Below are 17,192 nucleotides of genomic sequence, written 5' to 3'. Positions count from 1 at the left end.
TGGCAAAATTCTGCTATAAAAACCAGGAAGACCTTTTTTCAGTAGTTAGGTAGTAAACCTAATGTAATAACATGTCTGGTGACTCCCTAGAAGGTGAAAAAAGATGGTGGATATACGGTGGATAATTTTTGTTATAGGATGCAAATAAAACTCTGAAGTTGAATAAAAATACCAGAAACGTAAAATTGATTCAACGTAAAAATTATCAACGTTGAAACAATGTAAAATAAGATAACATTGAAATCCCCGTTGAAATAACGTTGGAAAATTATTTTGAAAATGAAAGTTTGCATCAACAAAAATGTCACTGTTTTTTAACATACAGTAGGCCTACTGTAATATTAGGGTGCAGGTCAACTCGGCCCTAAACCGTCTCGGCCAAAGTCAAGTTGGCCCCACGTCAAGTCGGTCCAAAGTCAACTCAGTCCCAAGCCAAGTCGAAAAAGTGCTAATAGTTAAAATGGCAGGATTAGTAAGGTTAGGCCTACACATAGGCCTTGACAAAATAAAACGGAAAATTCAATATAAATTATAACACACTCTGTCGTTTTTCGTTTAATTGATAAGTAGTATTTATCTATATTAATAGTTGTGATGTACAGTTTCAGTATGTGTTTGTTAGTCCGACCAAGGCTATATATTTTGATACATTACAAGGATGTTCCCAGAATGAATGATAGTTATTAGATAAAATAAAAATGTTTATAAAAAATAATATATTTAAAATTATTTTATTCTTTCATCAATTCGCTTCACTTTTTGCGTTCCATACTTTATTGGGGCCGAGTTGACCAATTAGTTTTTGGCCGAGTTGACGTGAGGCCGAGATGACTCGAGACCGAGTTGACTTGGGGCCGAGTTGATGTGGGGCTGACTTGACTTGGGGCCGAGTTGACTAGGGGCCGACTTGACTTTGGCCGAGACGGTTTAGGGATTATAGTACACTATAATATCTCTATGCCCCAATCCATATTCACCACTAAAATTTGATAAATACAACGAAAAGTAGTTTTCAATTAAATTTTAATATTGTTTAAACAAGAAGAACGTTATGCGCAGTATTACAGAAAACATTTGAATATAACAATTAAATTAATAACTGCATAGTATTAATTAGAATGTGCCTAATGATGCATCTCAATTGTACAGTAGTTACAAGACAGCACACATGTAGAGTGACCTCTACTGTAGTTGTTGTAGTAGTCAATCAACCCTGCTGCTGGATCACAAACAGTAGATTCAATTAATGCTGACATAAAGCAACCCTAATCAAATGGTCATATAAACATGTAATTGAAATTGTATTTAATTAAGTGAACTGAAACCACTTTTTATATTTATGAGATTTTTGCAATAAAGTAATTACAGTAGATGTATTAATCATAGAGTACTCATGAATCAATACTGTACCCATATGTAGCAATACTGTACCCATATGTAGCAATACTGTACCCATATGTAGCAATACTGTACCCATATGTAGCAATACTGTACCCATATGTAGCATGGCAAGAGAAAACAAAAGAAAATGTATATAATATGCTTTTTAAATGTACATAAGTTAATAAATAATCAACACTTTTTTTTTCAATCTCCCACTGTTTGTAAATTGTCATCCTTAACACTAAGTGCACTTTTGGTATCTGAAAGACTACTGTCCATTATTTCATCATCCGTTTTTATTTCAGGTTTTGGCTCATCTAGCATGTTGATTTCTTTAGCAATAGTTGTTTCATTTGTTGCACCTTCGTTCACACATGTTTCCAATATGTTTTCACTCTGTTCATCATTACCAATCTCTTCAACTTCTTCCTCTTGCGAGCCTAAAGCTCTCTCCTCAGCCGCTTGAGTAGAAAATGCTGAAAGAGAGAAGTATGTTTCAAATTTCTTATGCAATGATTATAGGGAAAAGCTAAATTACTTGCAAATGAACTACCATTTTGGGCAGAAAGGCTTAATAATTGTGTAGTTTAATTTTTTACATACATACTTATACATATGTCACTGCACATGGATGATAAGAATTAACAGAATTAGAAACAATGGATTATACAGCAGGACTACTAAAACCAGTGTGCAAGTAACTTTGGCTGGCTTTCTATTGGACAATTCAACAGTAAAATATAGTGTTATAACAGTACAGTACAAGGTAGGAAATTAGTAGCCTTGATTCTAATGATAAACAATTAGGTAAGGTTTTGCTCTAATAATGTTTAATCCAGTATCATAAGTTATTATTAACAACTTTTAAACTTAAAATTGTTGTGTACCTGGTGAATTTAGTAGGCTAACCTCAGGAAGTTTAGGAGCATTTTTACGTTGTTTTCTTGCTTCATTTAGAAAATTACAATATGCACACCTAAAGGCTACAGAGAATAAAATAAACACATTAGAATATAGAACTAATGCTTCTTATAATTTTAAACCATGTATCTGTTAAGTTTATAAGTGTATATTCTTGTATACCACAAGAAGGTACTTAGCCCTTGGTATTCAAATTCAAGATGGAAGCAGTGTATTAATTTAATAAAAGTTTGGTGTATAATTCAAATACTGAATTTTGAATAGGGAGAATATGTACATTCAACGCCTCACTGTCTGAACTTACTGTAGCTCTGCCTCTTTGAATCCTAGCTAACAGTCAACCTTTCAAATCTCCCAATTCAACATAATGCATAGCATTTACATGATTCAAATTATACAATATTCATTATTTGTGTGCATACAACAGTTGTAACAGCAGCTGATCTATCTATGTAAGGTACAAAAATAAATATAGAAAAAGTATTATATTAAGACAACTCCTACTTACAGAGATATTCAAACTCTTCTTTCAGAGCCATTCCATTGTGTGAATGACATTGCTTACAGATAAGAGCGTATCTATTTTCAGGTCCATCTCCAACTAAATAATCCATTAGTTTATCAACTTTACCTCGTTGTTGTGGTAAGATAGGTCTGGGTGTAATTGGCCTTCCTAAAGTTAAATATGAATAATGATACAACAAACTATTCCAAATCTATAAATTAACAAGATAATAAAAAATATGGATAGAGGAAATGCATTGCACCACCTTTAACAGAACAGAACAAAAAGAAAAAAGAAGCATGGGTCATTTAAACATGGAAGATGATATTATGAATTATTAGATTTCATTTGCATTACAGCAGCAACATTTTATAACTATGAATCAACTTAAATTGTTATTCATTAAGCAGGCTAAGTGATCAATGCAAATAACAAATGTTGGGTAACAAATTAAAAAAGACTTCAAACCATAATAATAATGAAAGATGTAAATAGTAGGGACAATTAATTGCTATGTTACTGTAACAAATTCATTTTACATTGAATAGTTTGAACTGTTGGTTGTGATTCTTGATACAATTTGCTATATCTCTACCACTAGTATCTGAAATATACAAACACTTACTTGGTACAAACTGTTGTGGTGTAGTAGGCCCAATCGCTGCCATTGGTTTTTGAGACATACTTGGCTGTTGAGGTCTGGCCATTGGTCTTCCCATTACTAGTGGTGCTTTAGTCCTCTGCCTTAATGCTGTTGCTAAAAAAAACACAGAATTGACTGTACAAGATATTACTTATATACATTTACATCCATTAGAAGCTGATATCATATAGGACTCACTACTACAGTACATAATTATAGAGTTGTAGTACTGTACATGTTTTCCACTAATCATTTCTTAATTTAGATATATGGAGTTGTATGCTGGGAAAAGCATCTTACAGTGAAAAGGTTTTGTTTTCTAGTTATATCCTGATAATGTTCATCTTTTTAATAGCTTTTTAAACTAACCTGGTTGAGAAGGGCCAACAGGAACAACAGTTGGAGGTGGTGGCCTTGAGGATGGGTCAAACCTCTCAAGTATTTCTTTTGCCTTTTTGTAACTCTCTGTTTCTTTTACATCTTCTAACTAAAAACAATTAAATGTGTTGTTACATAATATGCCAGAATATAATGTTTTCATTAAATCTAATAATACAAATACTGTAAATAAAATACTAGTTGAATATAAACTTTTGCCATAATGTAAACAAAATTATAAATATTATAAGCAGCAAGTGCATTCATTCTCTAATAAAGGGTTAGTGATACCCAAAAGCTTTGCAAATTCTGGTTGATATGTTTACTTTATCATTTTGATCTAGCTTTTTGCTTATTTTATTCTTTATTTCATTTAAGACCAACAGCGAATCATCGCCACTAACAGGCTTGTTTTATTTGTATCTACAATTACTTACAATTTTTTTCTTTTTTTCTCGAAGGTCTTCAAGAGCAATATCTGTAAATAACAACTCCATTCATGTATAAATTCATATCACTTGATTTTTATTTAAATAACAACTCCATTCATGTATAAATTCATATCACTTGATTTTTATTTAAATAACAACTCCATTCATGTATAAATTCATATCACTTGATTTTTATTTAAATAAACAACTCCATTCATGTATAAATTCATATCACTTGATTTTTATTTGTAATAATTTCATTTACATAGATTTTAAATAATTGATTAATTGTTTATAAAATACATACCATTTTTAATTTTTCTTTTGACAAAATACCATTGAAGTAGTTTTCGAATTCCCCATATCCTAAAATATTTAGTCACAAGACACATAATTAATATGGTGGTTTAGATTCAAACATTCAAAAAAACTTTTTTTATATTTAAATGAATTAATTAGACTTGGTCGACCAAGTAAATTACTATGGAATGACCGGAAATTTGGTATGGTTAAATTACAAAATATGATATCATATTGTACTTACACAAATGGAAAAACTAGAAGTGGAATAACTCGAATAATAGTGTCTGTATATGTTTGTGGCCAAAAGGAAAGATAGAAAACAAGAGCTCCAACAATGTACACAATTATTGAGTAGATGATCAATGATCCCAGATACTGCTTTTCAAGCTGCTGATCTTGTCGTTTGTATTTTAAAAGTCTGCTGATGTCATTTTCAATATCTTCAAGGATTTCCACAGTTGTTTTCTTCTTCTGTAAATGAAAATAAAAAAAAAAGTACATACCAAACAGTACTAGGCTAGTTAACCTATAGAGGCCTACATAATACAATACTATTAATACATAACCTACCTAGGCCTAAGTCCTATGTTTAATTAAAAAAAGATTTGCATTGCATGCAATAAAAATTAAAATGCCATGGCATGATGATGGATGATTTATTTGTTTAAATAAATATCCTAATTATAGCTGACTTTGCTAGCCTAGTAGTAGTGGACTAGCTAGGCTAGGTATAGGCCTGGCCAGTAGCCTAATCACTAGGACCTAAGGCCTAGCTAGGCCTACACTACTCAGCTTAATTAATATTAGGTAGGGCCTAGCTAGCTAGAGTAGGAAGACTGGGCGAATTTCCGACTGGGCTAGGCCTAGGCATTTATAATTAAAATGCATGCAAAGATTGCAATACATACCCTGAAACGTGTTAGTAAGCTACCCATGCTATTAACTTTCATAAAACCTTCTCTGAATTAAAAGTCTTGGACGACGGCCCGTCAAATACAGTAATTTCACTCTTCCAAACAGGAAAAACATGCGACGACGACGTAATGATGGCTAGTGGTATGGTACGCCGCTACTGCCTTCCGACCCACACGAGTATTTTTCTGTATTTGATACCATTATAGGCCATTTTGTTACAATACAAAGAAATACTGGAAAATCAGAAATTGCAAATGAGTGCTGCGAGCAGATCTGGTTCTCAAATAAATAGAAGTGGTGAAAATGAAGATAATATTAATTAAAGTATGGTGCACATCTACTGTATTCATCATATGTACACTAGGCTACATGGTCAAACTACGGATACCACTTGAAACTGACAAAACAGTTGGAAGTCAATAATACAACTGTGTTTGTGTAAGCTTATTTTATTTCGTTTGTTTGCACACATTCTGCATTATGAATTTAAAGTACAACAAATATAAATAAGTCTGTCAATACTAAAAAATAAATTTTGTTGGGAGTCATTGTTGAAACTAACATAAATCCTGTGTTCCCAATTCCACATATAAACCAAGTTCTTCATGTATTAAACGATGTGGAATGAAATGAACATTCCATGCATTAAAAATACTTCATCATTTATACTTTATTATGTCAAGAGCAGTCCAAACAACCATCAGAGAGTACCTAATACTGTAACATTATTATTCGATACAAAGGTGAAACTGCAATAAATAATGTTTACATTTGTTTTCTAGTTATTTTATAATGTTTGTTAAATACACATATTCAAGAAAATATAGTATACATACTATGCTTGAGGTCCAAAAACATGATTCTAAAATATATAATGTGTATGAATAATTTGATCAATTCTTTATTAAAATATTAGGAAGGATTACACATATTATTTTGTTTTAAATAATTTATACTTCAGTCTGTTCTTTTAGAAATTGGAAAGCTATTGAAAAGTCTTTGTTTCCTAGACCTCGATTGCACATCACACGGTATAGTTGGTGAGCTAAAGATCCAAGTGGTGTAGCAGTAGATGTAGCTGTGGCTGCTGTTTGGGCAAGGCTTAAATCCTAAAAATAAAATACAACTTGTAAGTAAGGATGGAACTATAGCCTTCATAAGCAGACTAAAGATTGGACTTGAATAAATTACTTGTTGGTGGTAAGATGATTAAATTCTAGAGTATATCTGAATCGATGTTGTTTGATATGAAAGTTAGCAGAATGCCCTTTCAAAAGTGTAGACAGATAATTGCACTTGACATTATTTATTCTAACAGTACAAACATTGTAAGCAGTGTATGATATTTTGGTTGTCAAGATCTAACCCTTGGCATAAATACCTTTGTCATAAGTGCTGTTCCAAAACCACCTTGATAGTCATTACTAGAAGGAACATTATCAAGGACTCCAGGCACAGGATTGTAAACCTCACTTGCCCAGCTCCGTCCACTACTTGTATTCATAATAGAAGCTAACATCTTTGGATCTAAACCAAGCCTGAATATACAAAGGTTGAGAAAGACTATCATCAAAATTACATAGTTCCAATTTAATCTACAATGGCACGTTAGAATAACGTTGCCATTAAATCAATCAAAAACTAATTTTACCATTATAAACTGCTCTTATAATCTGTAGTTGGTCATTTAACACAACATAAATACAACCAGACCTGCATTTTAAGCCAGATCCTTCAAATGTCTACACTCAGTAATATGAGGTATGCAATCCGTTGATTTGCATGTCCTTATTTCTTAATACACTTTTTAGCAAGTATTTTTGTGCATAATAATACCTCATTCCCAAGTTCATAGTTTCTGAACATCCAATCATTGATATAGCCAACATCATGTTATTGCATATCTTGGCAGCCTAAAATGACACAAAATAGTAAACAGTGAACAACTGAAACTAATGTCCTGTATTTTGCATTGGATCTTGCCAATTCACCTATGTGACATAAACCAAACAAATGATGCTTAAATGTGAGAATCCATAACTAACCTGTCCTGTTCCTACCGGCCCTGTATTCACTACATTTTTACCCATACAATCTAAAATATCCTTGGCTGCTTTAAACTCTTCTTCTTTGCCTCCCACCATAAATGTCAATGTGGCTTCTCTTGCAGCATTTATACCTGTTTTGTACAAACACCAGCAATATCATTTCTTATACATACAGTAATAGTTCAGTTCTCTGTCTTTATTGTGCTTTTTGATGGTTGATCTATGTCTGGATACTATTTGAACAAATCTACTTGTGTAAATTTATTTTTAAACTTACCATTTAATAAAGAAATGTTTATTTTGTTTGTTTACACAAATAAAGAGGTTCTTTATATTATGGTATTTATTGGGTTGTTATTTACAGAACAAGACTACACAGGCTTTTAAACTTTTCAGCCTACATACAAGCATTAGACAGACCAGACATAATACTATAGGTGGGATGAGATAACCTAAATGATTCTTAATATCTACATACCACCTGATACAGGTGCATCAAGCATTATTGCTCCCTTCTTCTCTGCTGCAGCTGATACTTGTTTTGCAACAGCAGGATCAATTGTGCTACTATCTATCAGTAGTGTTCCTGGATTTACATTCCTTTATAAAAAAAAGTAATAACTTCAACTACACAACATTTGGAGGTCAAGACGGTCATATTATTGTCAATGTGTGCCCATATCAGACTCCCCAAGTTACTGTATATTTCTTACTTACTTAAGAATACCTGTATTTCCAAGATAAACATCAATAACATTAGGGCTAGATGGAAGCATAGTGACAATTTTATCAACCTTTTCTGCTACTTCAGCTGGATTGTTTGCAATTGAAGCTCCAAGTTCTTGAATTTCAATCAAAGATTCAGGGTAAACATCAAAAGCAATTAATGGGTAGCCTTGTTTCAGAAGATTCTTTGCCATAAAAGCACCCATATTGCCAAGACCTATGAAGCCCACAGGAGCTTTGGAGCCCTGAAAAAATAAAACAGTATAATCATCTAAGTCTTTTCTACAACCAGTACGGGCCATCCAAATGTTATATTCTACAATTTAAAATTATAATATATTAAAATTCTGTATTATTTAAAATTGTATATTATTTATTATGTAATTATATTTTTAATTGAATTTAAGCAAGAATGAGTCCTACTATAAAAGTACTAATATGATCCTTGAGTCTTTCTATGTGTTCCTGTAAAAAATTAATTAAATATACAGTAATTTACAATATTAATTTGTATGTGTGGTGCGTTGGTTTGAGACTTCCGAGTGGTCAACATATCAACAATTTTTGCTGAGGTTTCACCTTTTCTATTTGTAGCGCATGGTTGACCATGATGTGACCACATGTGTGTGAATTTATATTGGTGGCAAGCCGCATGTATGAATATTTGGTGTGGAGGTGCAGTTTATCAGATTAATTAAAAAGATTTAAGCTAACTCACCATTCTAGCAGAAGAACCTGAAAGTACAAAATTATAATATAATAATAATATGATATTGTAATGATTTTTGGGGGAGAAAAGATAGAGGGCGGCAGATGAGCAGGGAGTTGAAAAGGAGGAGAAGCAGAGAGCAGACGGAAAAAAATATAGTAGAGATTTAAAGAGACTGGAAAACAAAGTGTAATAGAGAAAACTAAAGTGGAGTAATAAAACAAAGAGAATTATAGAAACAGTAAGTAGTAAGTGTAATTTATTTCGTGATTTCTTGTTACAAAAGAGTGAGAAAGTGACAGGTTAGCCCGAGGCTACGCTCGCTGTTTTGTATTGTAGGTTACACCACTGTGTTGGTGGTTACGTTGCTGTGGAGGTTACACCATTGTTGGCGGTTACGTTGCTGTGGAGGTTACACCATTGTTGGTGGTTACGTTGCTGTGGAGGTTACACCATTGTTGGTGGTTACGTTGCTGTGGAGGTTACACCATTGTTGGTGGTTACGTTGCTGTGGAGGTTACACCATTGTTGGTGGTTACGCTACTATTGGAGGTTACGTCATTTGTTGGTGGTTACGCTGTTGTTTCAAGTCCGGCGTAATAGCAGAACTAATTTAATTATTAATTATTATAATCGGTTGTTACAAATAATTTGGAATCATAGAAGAATAAAGGAGGTCACTCCACAAGTTGTAATTGATTTGTTTGTTTCATTCGAGTGTACCGTGGTACCGCAGACCCTTCCCCAAAGGGAACGAACCCGAGAACGGATTTTCGTTACATTGGTGGCAGCGGTGGGATCGGTCGTGTTGCGGAAGGAATTACTCACACGATGGAACAATTACAAGAGTCATTAGATGCTATCCAGAGGGAGATAAACCGACTGGAGAACGAGGTGACGGACATGGACCCGGCGCAGCCGTTAAGCTCCAGTATTGGACACGGCTCCCCGCCCCAGAGGAGTACTGGTGGTAGCGGACGTGCACCTTTAGAGAGAGATAGTTCGGAACAGAGGGCGGAGGAAACCGATAGTCTGGAGATATTAGGGTCCCCTGTTGGACAGTCAACAGGAAAGAGAAGGTCGCAGCCGACCGAAGTTGACACCTTTACTCCACCATGGCCGTTGACCCGGGAAACAAGGATAAGCGGAGCAGAAGCGATGCAGAAGAGGTTCGGAAAGAACCTCCGATGCCAGAGACCAGTCATACATCCCGATAGGTTTGAAGGAAAGGCGCCTTGGAGGGATTATCTCCAACACTTTCGGGCCTGCGTGGAGGCGAACGGATGGACGGAGGAACAAGCTGGAGCATTCCTCAAAGCCAGCCTAAAAGGACCAGCCTTGAAGGTATTGGCTGTGGCCCCAGAGAGGGAGTTAACCTACGTGGAACTGATAGCGGCCTTGGAACACAGATTTGGTCCAGAAAAGAAAACAGAAAACTTCCTAATGGAACTGAGACTTAGGAGACAGAAACCCAACGAGACATTACAAGAGCTTGGGCAGGCCATCCGAGAGTTATCCTACCTGGCATACCCGGAATTTCCAGAAGCAGGAGTAGAACGGTTGGCAAAAGGACACTTTAGCGACGCCGTGGGGAGAGCAGAGATTAGAGAAGGAATCTTCAAAGCGTCTCCAGCCACGCTGGATGATGCCCTCAGAGCAGCGCTATCCACGGACAGTTTCCTCAAGCTGGAGGAGCAACGGAACCCACGAGCACCCCCGAAATACCTACGGCCAATCACAAACGAACCTCGACAAAGGCAGGACGATTTTGAAGAAAGAATGGGGAGATGGATGGCCCAGGTAGAGGCACGCATGTTACCCCGCTCGACAGAACAGCAGACGACGAGGAGGCGGGATAAACCATGGGAAACAAGAGAAGAAAGACAGGAGAGATTGCGTAAGACTGTCTGTTATAATTGCCAGCAGAAGGGCCATCTCGCCAGACAGTGCCGAAATAGAGCGACGGACTCGGGAAACGAAGAGCAGCCGACTCAAGGGGTCGAGAGGAGGCTGGAAGAGATCGAAGGCCCAGTGAACCAAAGAGAAAGAGGAGCTACTCCTCCACCCAAACCACAAACCACACCTCCACCCAGACAGTAAACCAACTTAAAAAAACAGAATACTCCAAATACCACCCTAGCGAAGGCCTATACGTAGGAGCCACTGTCAACGGGACGAGAACAACCCTACTGGTCGATACTGGAGCGTCGGATACAGTCCTATCATCCCGATTGTACTACGAAATACCGACGGAACGCCGACCGGAGCTCAGACGGGATTCTCGAGAATGCCAACAAGCGGACGGCAGTCGTTTAAACACTATAGGACGTACCTGGGTAGGATTACAAGTTGGCCACACTTTTAGGGTGACGGAAGTGGTGTTCGCAGATTTAAAAGTTTTGGGAGTACTGGGGATGAATTACCTACTAGGCACAGGAGCGGCACTAGACCTTTGTAGACTACAAATGAAGGTGGGTGGAGAGGTGATCGAACTGCTGGGATCTGATGAGACACGGTTCTCGCCTAACATAATCGTACGGGACACTTCGGTTATCCTGCCAGGGCACGAACACATAATTCTGGGAATGATCCAGTCACAACCTACCGACACGGAGACAGGCCTGATAGAGCCGGATCGTGAAGGAGAACTAGCTGGACAAGGACTCATCATGGCAAGAACGCTAGTGGATGCAAAGCAACAGGCGCTACCACTACGAATCTTTAATCCAGGTGGTGAAAAGAGGGTACTACGCGCTGGGACTAAAGTCGGAAAGCTGTATCCGGTATCTGCAGACCAGGTCGAAGCTAATGCCCTTCATCCGGAGGACCCTGAGCCCAGCCAGCGACTTTTCCCAGAACACCTGGTGGACCTTTTAAGCCGAAGCGTAACCGATTTAGAGCCGCAATACCACAGGCAGGTGGCGTCTTTACTAACTAGGTTCCAAGACGTCTTCTCGGAAGGAGATTCGGACCTTGGAAGGACGAATAAAGTAAAACACCACATTGACGTTGGAACTTCTCGGCCCGTCAAGGAACAGCCAAGACGCCAGGCGGCAGAAGCCAGCAAGGAGATAGAACGTCAGGTCGAGGACTTATTAGAGAGAGGACTCATCGAACCTTCGGACAGCCCGTGGGCGTCAAACGTCGTATTGGTCACTAAGAAAGACGGCACCAAGCGGTTCTGTGTGGACTACCGGCGGCTGAATTCGGTTACGATCAAGGACGCTTACCCAATCCCTAGAATCAATGACTCCTTAGATGCGCTTTCGGGTGCCAAATGGTTCTCAACACTGGACTTGGCTTCAGGATATTGGCAAGTGGAGTTAGATGACGATGCTAAGGATAAGTCCACGTTCACTGTGCGAGGCGGCTTATATCGTTGGAAGGTAATGCCATTTGGACTCTGCAATGCCCCTTCTACGTTCGAGCGGCTCATGGAACGGGTGCTGTCCGGTTTGCAGTGGAAAGTACTTCTTGTGTATTTGGATGACGTGATTGTTTATGGAAAGACGGTGGAAGAAGAGATCGACCGCCTGGAGGAAGTGTTTTGCCGCTTACGAACGGCCGGATTAAAATTAAAGCCCAAGAAGTGCACCTTATTTAAACAGGAGGTCTCGTACCTCGGACACCGAGTCTCCCATACCGGGGTGATGACCGATCCTGAGAAGATAGAGTCTGTAAAGGAATGGCCAACGCCAACCACCGTCCGGGACGTTCGTAGCTTCTTAGGATTGGCGTCCTATTATAGGAGGTTCATAAATGGATTCGCATCCATAGCCGCCCCACTGCACAAATTGACAGAGAAGTCCAGACGATTTTCCTGGGACCCGGAGTGTGAACAGGCCTTTCAAGAGTTAAAGGACCGATTAGTACAGGCACCAATTCTCGCTTACCCTCGCCCCGAGGGACGTTTCGTTCTCGACACCGACGCGAGTGACGTTGGCATCGGCGCTGTATTGTCCCAGGAACAGGACGGAGAAGAACACGTAATATGTTACGCGAGTCGGACTCTAAGTAAGACGGAGAGAAACTATTGCGCTACACGCCGAGAATTGCTGGCCGTAGTGACTTACCTCAAACACTTCCGACAGTACCTGTATGGACAATCAATCACAGTACGCACGGACCACGCCTCCCTGCGTTGGTTGACGAGTTTCAAAGAACCCGAAGGACAGCTTGCCCGGTGGCTCCAAGTGTTAGGAGAATATAATTTTAAGATCGTCCACCGTCCCGGATTAAAACATGGCAATGCAGACGGGCTGTCCAGAAAACCGTGTGTGCAGTGCGGAATTGACGAGACGATGGCGAGGAAGAAAGAGCTGGCCTGGAAGGCAGTAGAAGTGGAGATGGAAGAAGCAAGGGAACGGTCCTCGTTACGGCTGGTCCAATTTCAGCCGACGTGGAAGAACGCAGACATCCGACAGTCCCAGATGACAGATGATGCCATTCGATGGGTCATGGGATTCCTAGAGAGAGGGGAGACCCGACCAAAGTTCGAAGAGATCGCCGGGTTGCAAACTGATTATAAGAGTTACTGGCAAAACTGGAACCTGCTGGAAGTAAGAGATGAGGTGTTATATCGCCGGTGGGAATCTGACGATGGTAAAGAGATAGCCTGGCGACTGGTGCTTCCTGAAGCAATGAGGTCTACGGTTCTCGAAGAGCTCCATGGAGGAAGGACTGGTGGACACTTGGGAGTGGCTAAAACTACCGGAAGGTTGGTCCAACGCTATTTCTGGCCAAAAATGGGTGCCTGGGTCCGGAGTTGGATACGTAAATGCGACGGTTGTGCTCGGCGGAAGACACAACCAAGAAAGAAGGCCCCCCTCCAGCAACAACCCGTAGGAAACCCTATGGAAAGGGTTGCTATGGACATATTAGGCCCACTGCCCGAGACCGACAGAGGTAACAAATACATTCTAGTCGTAGGCGACTATTTTTCTAAATGGATAGAAGCATACCCTATTCCCAACGAGAGGGCGGAAACCGTTGCGAGATGTTTCGTGGACAATTTTGTTTTGCGATTCGGAGTTCCTCGACAGCTCCACACCGATCAGGGGAGGAACTTCGAGTCTGACCTAATCAAGGAGTTGTGCAAGATATTGGGAATAGACAAGACTCGGACGACGCCCTATAATCCCAAATCAGACGGGATGATCGAGAGGTTCAACCGCACTTTGGTCAACATGGTGGCGATCATGATAGAACCCCACTGTAACCAAAAAGACTGGGATGTTCACGTGCCGTATGCCACGTTTGCATATCGATCCACTCCGCATGCCTCGACGGGAGAGACACCAAACATGATGGTCCTGGGGAGAGAGGTTTCCCTTCCTGTGGATTTGACAATGCCAATAATGGAGACAGAAGACAGAGAAATGAAGACCGACTACGCAGAGCAGTTGAGGGCAAGGCTTCGGGCGGCCCACGGGAGAGCCAGAGAAACGCTTAAGAGTAGTGCCCGCCGTCAGAAGGCGACTTATGACCAGAAAGCCCGGAAGCAGGATCTCGAGATAGGGAAATATGTATGGTTATATAATTCGGCGAAAACTGTAGGGAAATCGCCGAAACTTCAATGTAAGTGGCATGGGCCATACCTAATTATAACGAAACTATCTGAGGTGGTGTACCGCATCCAAGAGGGACCGAGGAAGAAACCAAAGGTCGTGCATGTGGACCGACTGAAACCTTATGAGGGTGAGGAGATCGCCCGCTGGGACATTCCCCCCGGAGACGAGAGTCCGTTGGCTCGGGTGGCGCAGGAAGCCTTTGCCGAAGGTAACGAGACGCCAACAGTCCCGGAGGAAGTAGACGGAGAACTCCAACGTCCCGAAACGCCTGAAGAAGGCCCGTTGCTTACTATCCCAGAGGAGCCCGGTGATCGGGGCAATACGCCTGTACCTCAACAAACCCCCCCAGAGGGAAGGTATCCCAGGAGACGTGTAAGGCGGAGGCCGGCACGTTACGAACAATAACCAGCTATGTTCTCTTGCCGTTTATGTTTTATCTAATGATGTTTTGTTTTTTTTTATTTGTTTTAATAAAGATGCGAGCTGGAAGCGAATTTGAGTGTGATCGATGTCCAAGAACCTATGCCCATGCAAGCGCCTTACGACGACATCGGAATAGGAGTCATGGCTACCGAAGGAGGGACCATGTCTGCGAGCGTTGCTCGTTGACCTTTTCTAGGAGGGACGCTCTGATCCGACACCAGGACCGGGTGCATGGAAGGAGGACCGTGACGCCACCAAGCCGGACCGACACGGAGACTCGGGTGGTAGCCGTCACGTCACCCACTGCCCATGCCAGGGCGGGCGACGTGTTGCAGGTGTCGCCAGGGTCAGTCTCCTTGTTTGAGGTGCCAAATGTGGCAAGGGAGGAAACTGTGGTGACCAACGAGCCGCGACCCAGAGGAAAACCCCGGAACTTGTTACAGTTGCTCCGAGGAGGTCAGGATGATGACGTGGAGACAGAAGAGGAACCACCCGAGATGGTCGACCTAGAGAAGCTTTTAACAGGGAAGGTGAAGGAGGTCCGGGAGGAGGTGAAGGTGGTAGAGTATGGGGCAGATGGAAGGCCGAAAAGAGAAAAGACAACGACCCGAACATATGTGTTGGGAGATTTGTGAAGTTTAGGACTTAGATTTTGTTTGCTTTTATTGTTGGTGATTATTTTGGATTATTATCGGGGACCGATCATTTTAGGAGGGGGGTGATGTAATGATTTTTGGGGGAGAAAAGATAGAGGGCGGCAGATGAGCAGGGAGTTGAAAAGGAGGAGAAGCAGAGAGCAGACGGAAAAAAATATAGTAGAGATTTAAAGAGACTGGAAAACAAAGTGTAATAGAGAAAACTAAAGTGGAGTAATAAAACAAAGAGAATTATAGAAACAGTAAGTAGTAAGTGTAATTTATTTCGTGATTTCTTGTTACAAAAGAGTGAGAAAGTGACAGGTTAGCCCGAGGCTACGCTCGCTGTTTTGTATTGTAGGTTACACCACTGTGTTGGTGGTTACGTTGCTGTGGAGGTTACACCATTGTTGGCGGTTACGTTGCTGTGGAGGTTACACCATTGTTGGTGGTTACGTTGCTGTGGAGGTTACACCATTGTTGGTGGTTACGTTGCTGTGGAGGTTACACCATTGTTGGTGGTTACGTTGCTGTGGAGGTTACACCATTGTTGGTGGTTACGCTACTATTGGAGGTTACGTCATTTGTTGGTGGTTACGCTGTTGTTTCAAGTCCGGCGTAATAGCAGAACTAATTTAATTATTAATTATTATAATCGGTTGTTACAAATAATTTGGAATCATAGAAGAATAAAGGAGGTCACTCCACAAGTTGTAATTGATTTGTTTGTTTCATTCGAGTGTACCGTGGTACCGCAGACCCTTCCCCAAAGGGAACGAACCCGAGAACGGATTTTCGTTACAATATTTATATATATTAATTTTAAAGTTTGTGATACACACTAGCCTGCCCCTAGCCTAGCTAGGGCCTACCTCCTTCCTAGGCATAGTATGACTGACATGATGACTATTAGTATGTATGTTCTTTTATTGCCATATAAACATTCATAATACAAAAAAACAACCTAGACTAGGCTAGTACTCGGCTAGTACTAGGCCTAGCTAGGGTAGGAGCCTAGGAGGGCCTAAAAGTAATAAAAAAGTAAGTTTGGTTTGGCAGCAAACACAAAAGCTATTTTAAATATGATCAGCGTTGCGACCTAGCCTACTAGGTCTAGTACTAGCCGAGTACTACTGCTAACTAGACCATAGCTAGGCTGGTATAGCCCCTAGCCTAGGCCGAGGATTAGGAGGGCCTCTAGGCCTAGTATAAGTAGTACGCTACTCTAGCTTGGTAGGACCTAGGCTAGCCTCTACGGATCCGCCTCTACTAGCCTAGAGGCCTAGAGTTAGTAATTAAAAGCGTAGAAAACTTAGGTATGACCTAGGAAAAGTATTGAATTACAGACAAACAGTACCTGAAATGCGTCTGGTGGTAACATGTGTATGTATTGATACATTTGTAAAACGTTTGGTACAAAAAATGTAGCGGCGAAGAGAAGCCGCCATGATGATGACTTCTTGTTATGTATGGAGCGCCGAGAGTGCCTTCACTGAAACTTTTAACAATATCGGGCAACTGTAGTGTCTAGTATTAGTTAGTAACACTGTGTTAGTGTTTAGTCAAGACATGTTTTCGATATGCACGTATACAGCTAGGTCT

General features: G+C 40.2%; 3 protein-coding genes across 3 annotated transcripts in view; all 3 read right to left on the bottom strand.

Annotated features, from left to right (window-relative positions):
* The window catches only part of LOC144836233 (interleukin enhancer-binding factor 2 homolog), a 67,218-nt gene that overhangs the window by 7,678 nt on the left and 42,348 nt on the right, over positions 1 to 17,192 (bottom strand). The gene's annotated exons all lie outside the window — the stretch shown is intronic.
* On the bottom strand, positions 1,007 to 5,630 carry LOC144836243 (endoplasmic reticulum junction formation protein lunapark-like). Its single transcript, XM_078691497.1, has 9 exons — positions 5,473 to 5,630; positions 4,806 to 5,035; positions 4,569 to 4,627; positions 4,268 to 4,308; positions 3,822 to 3,939; positions 3,435 to 3,566; positions 2,813 to 2,977; positions 2,271 to 2,366; positions 1,007 to 1,859 (listed from the first exon to the last, which is right to left on the bottom strand). The coding sequence occupies exons 1-9, from the start codon at positions 5,512 to 5,514 to the stop codon at positions 1,588 to 1,590; spliced, it is 1,155 nt and encodes a 384-aa protein (XP_078547623.1). The 5' UTR covers positions 5,515 to 5,630; the 3' UTR covers positions 1,007 to 1,587.
* Positions 6,132 to 17,063, bottom strand: LOC144851722 (3-hydroxyisobutyrate dehydrogenase, mitochondrial-like). Its single transcript, XM_078709319.1, has 8 exons — positions 16,948 to 17,063; positions 8,972 to 8,988; positions 8,245 to 8,498; positions 8,006 to 8,127; positions 7,525 to 7,658; positions 7,316 to 7,392; positions 6,861 to 7,017; positions 6,132 to 6,588 (listed from the first exon to the last, which is right to left on the bottom strand). The coding sequence occupies exons 1-8, from the start codon at positions 17,036 to 17,038 to the stop codon at positions 6,430 to 6,432; spliced, it is 1,011 nt and encodes a 336-aa protein (XP_078565445.1). The 5' UTR covers positions 17,039 to 17,063; the 3' UTR covers positions 6,132 to 6,429.

Source organism: Antedon bifida, chromosome 1 (genome assembly GCF_963402885.1).
Source record: "Antedon bifida chromosome 1, ecAntBifi1.1, whole genome shotgun sequence".
Lineage (NCBI taxonomy): Eukaryota > Metazoa > Echinodermata > Crinoidea > Comatulida > Antedonidae > Antedon > Antedon bifida.
The sequence above is the reverse complement of the archived record's forward strand: the minus strand, read 5'-3'. Positions and strand labels throughout refer to the sequence as shown.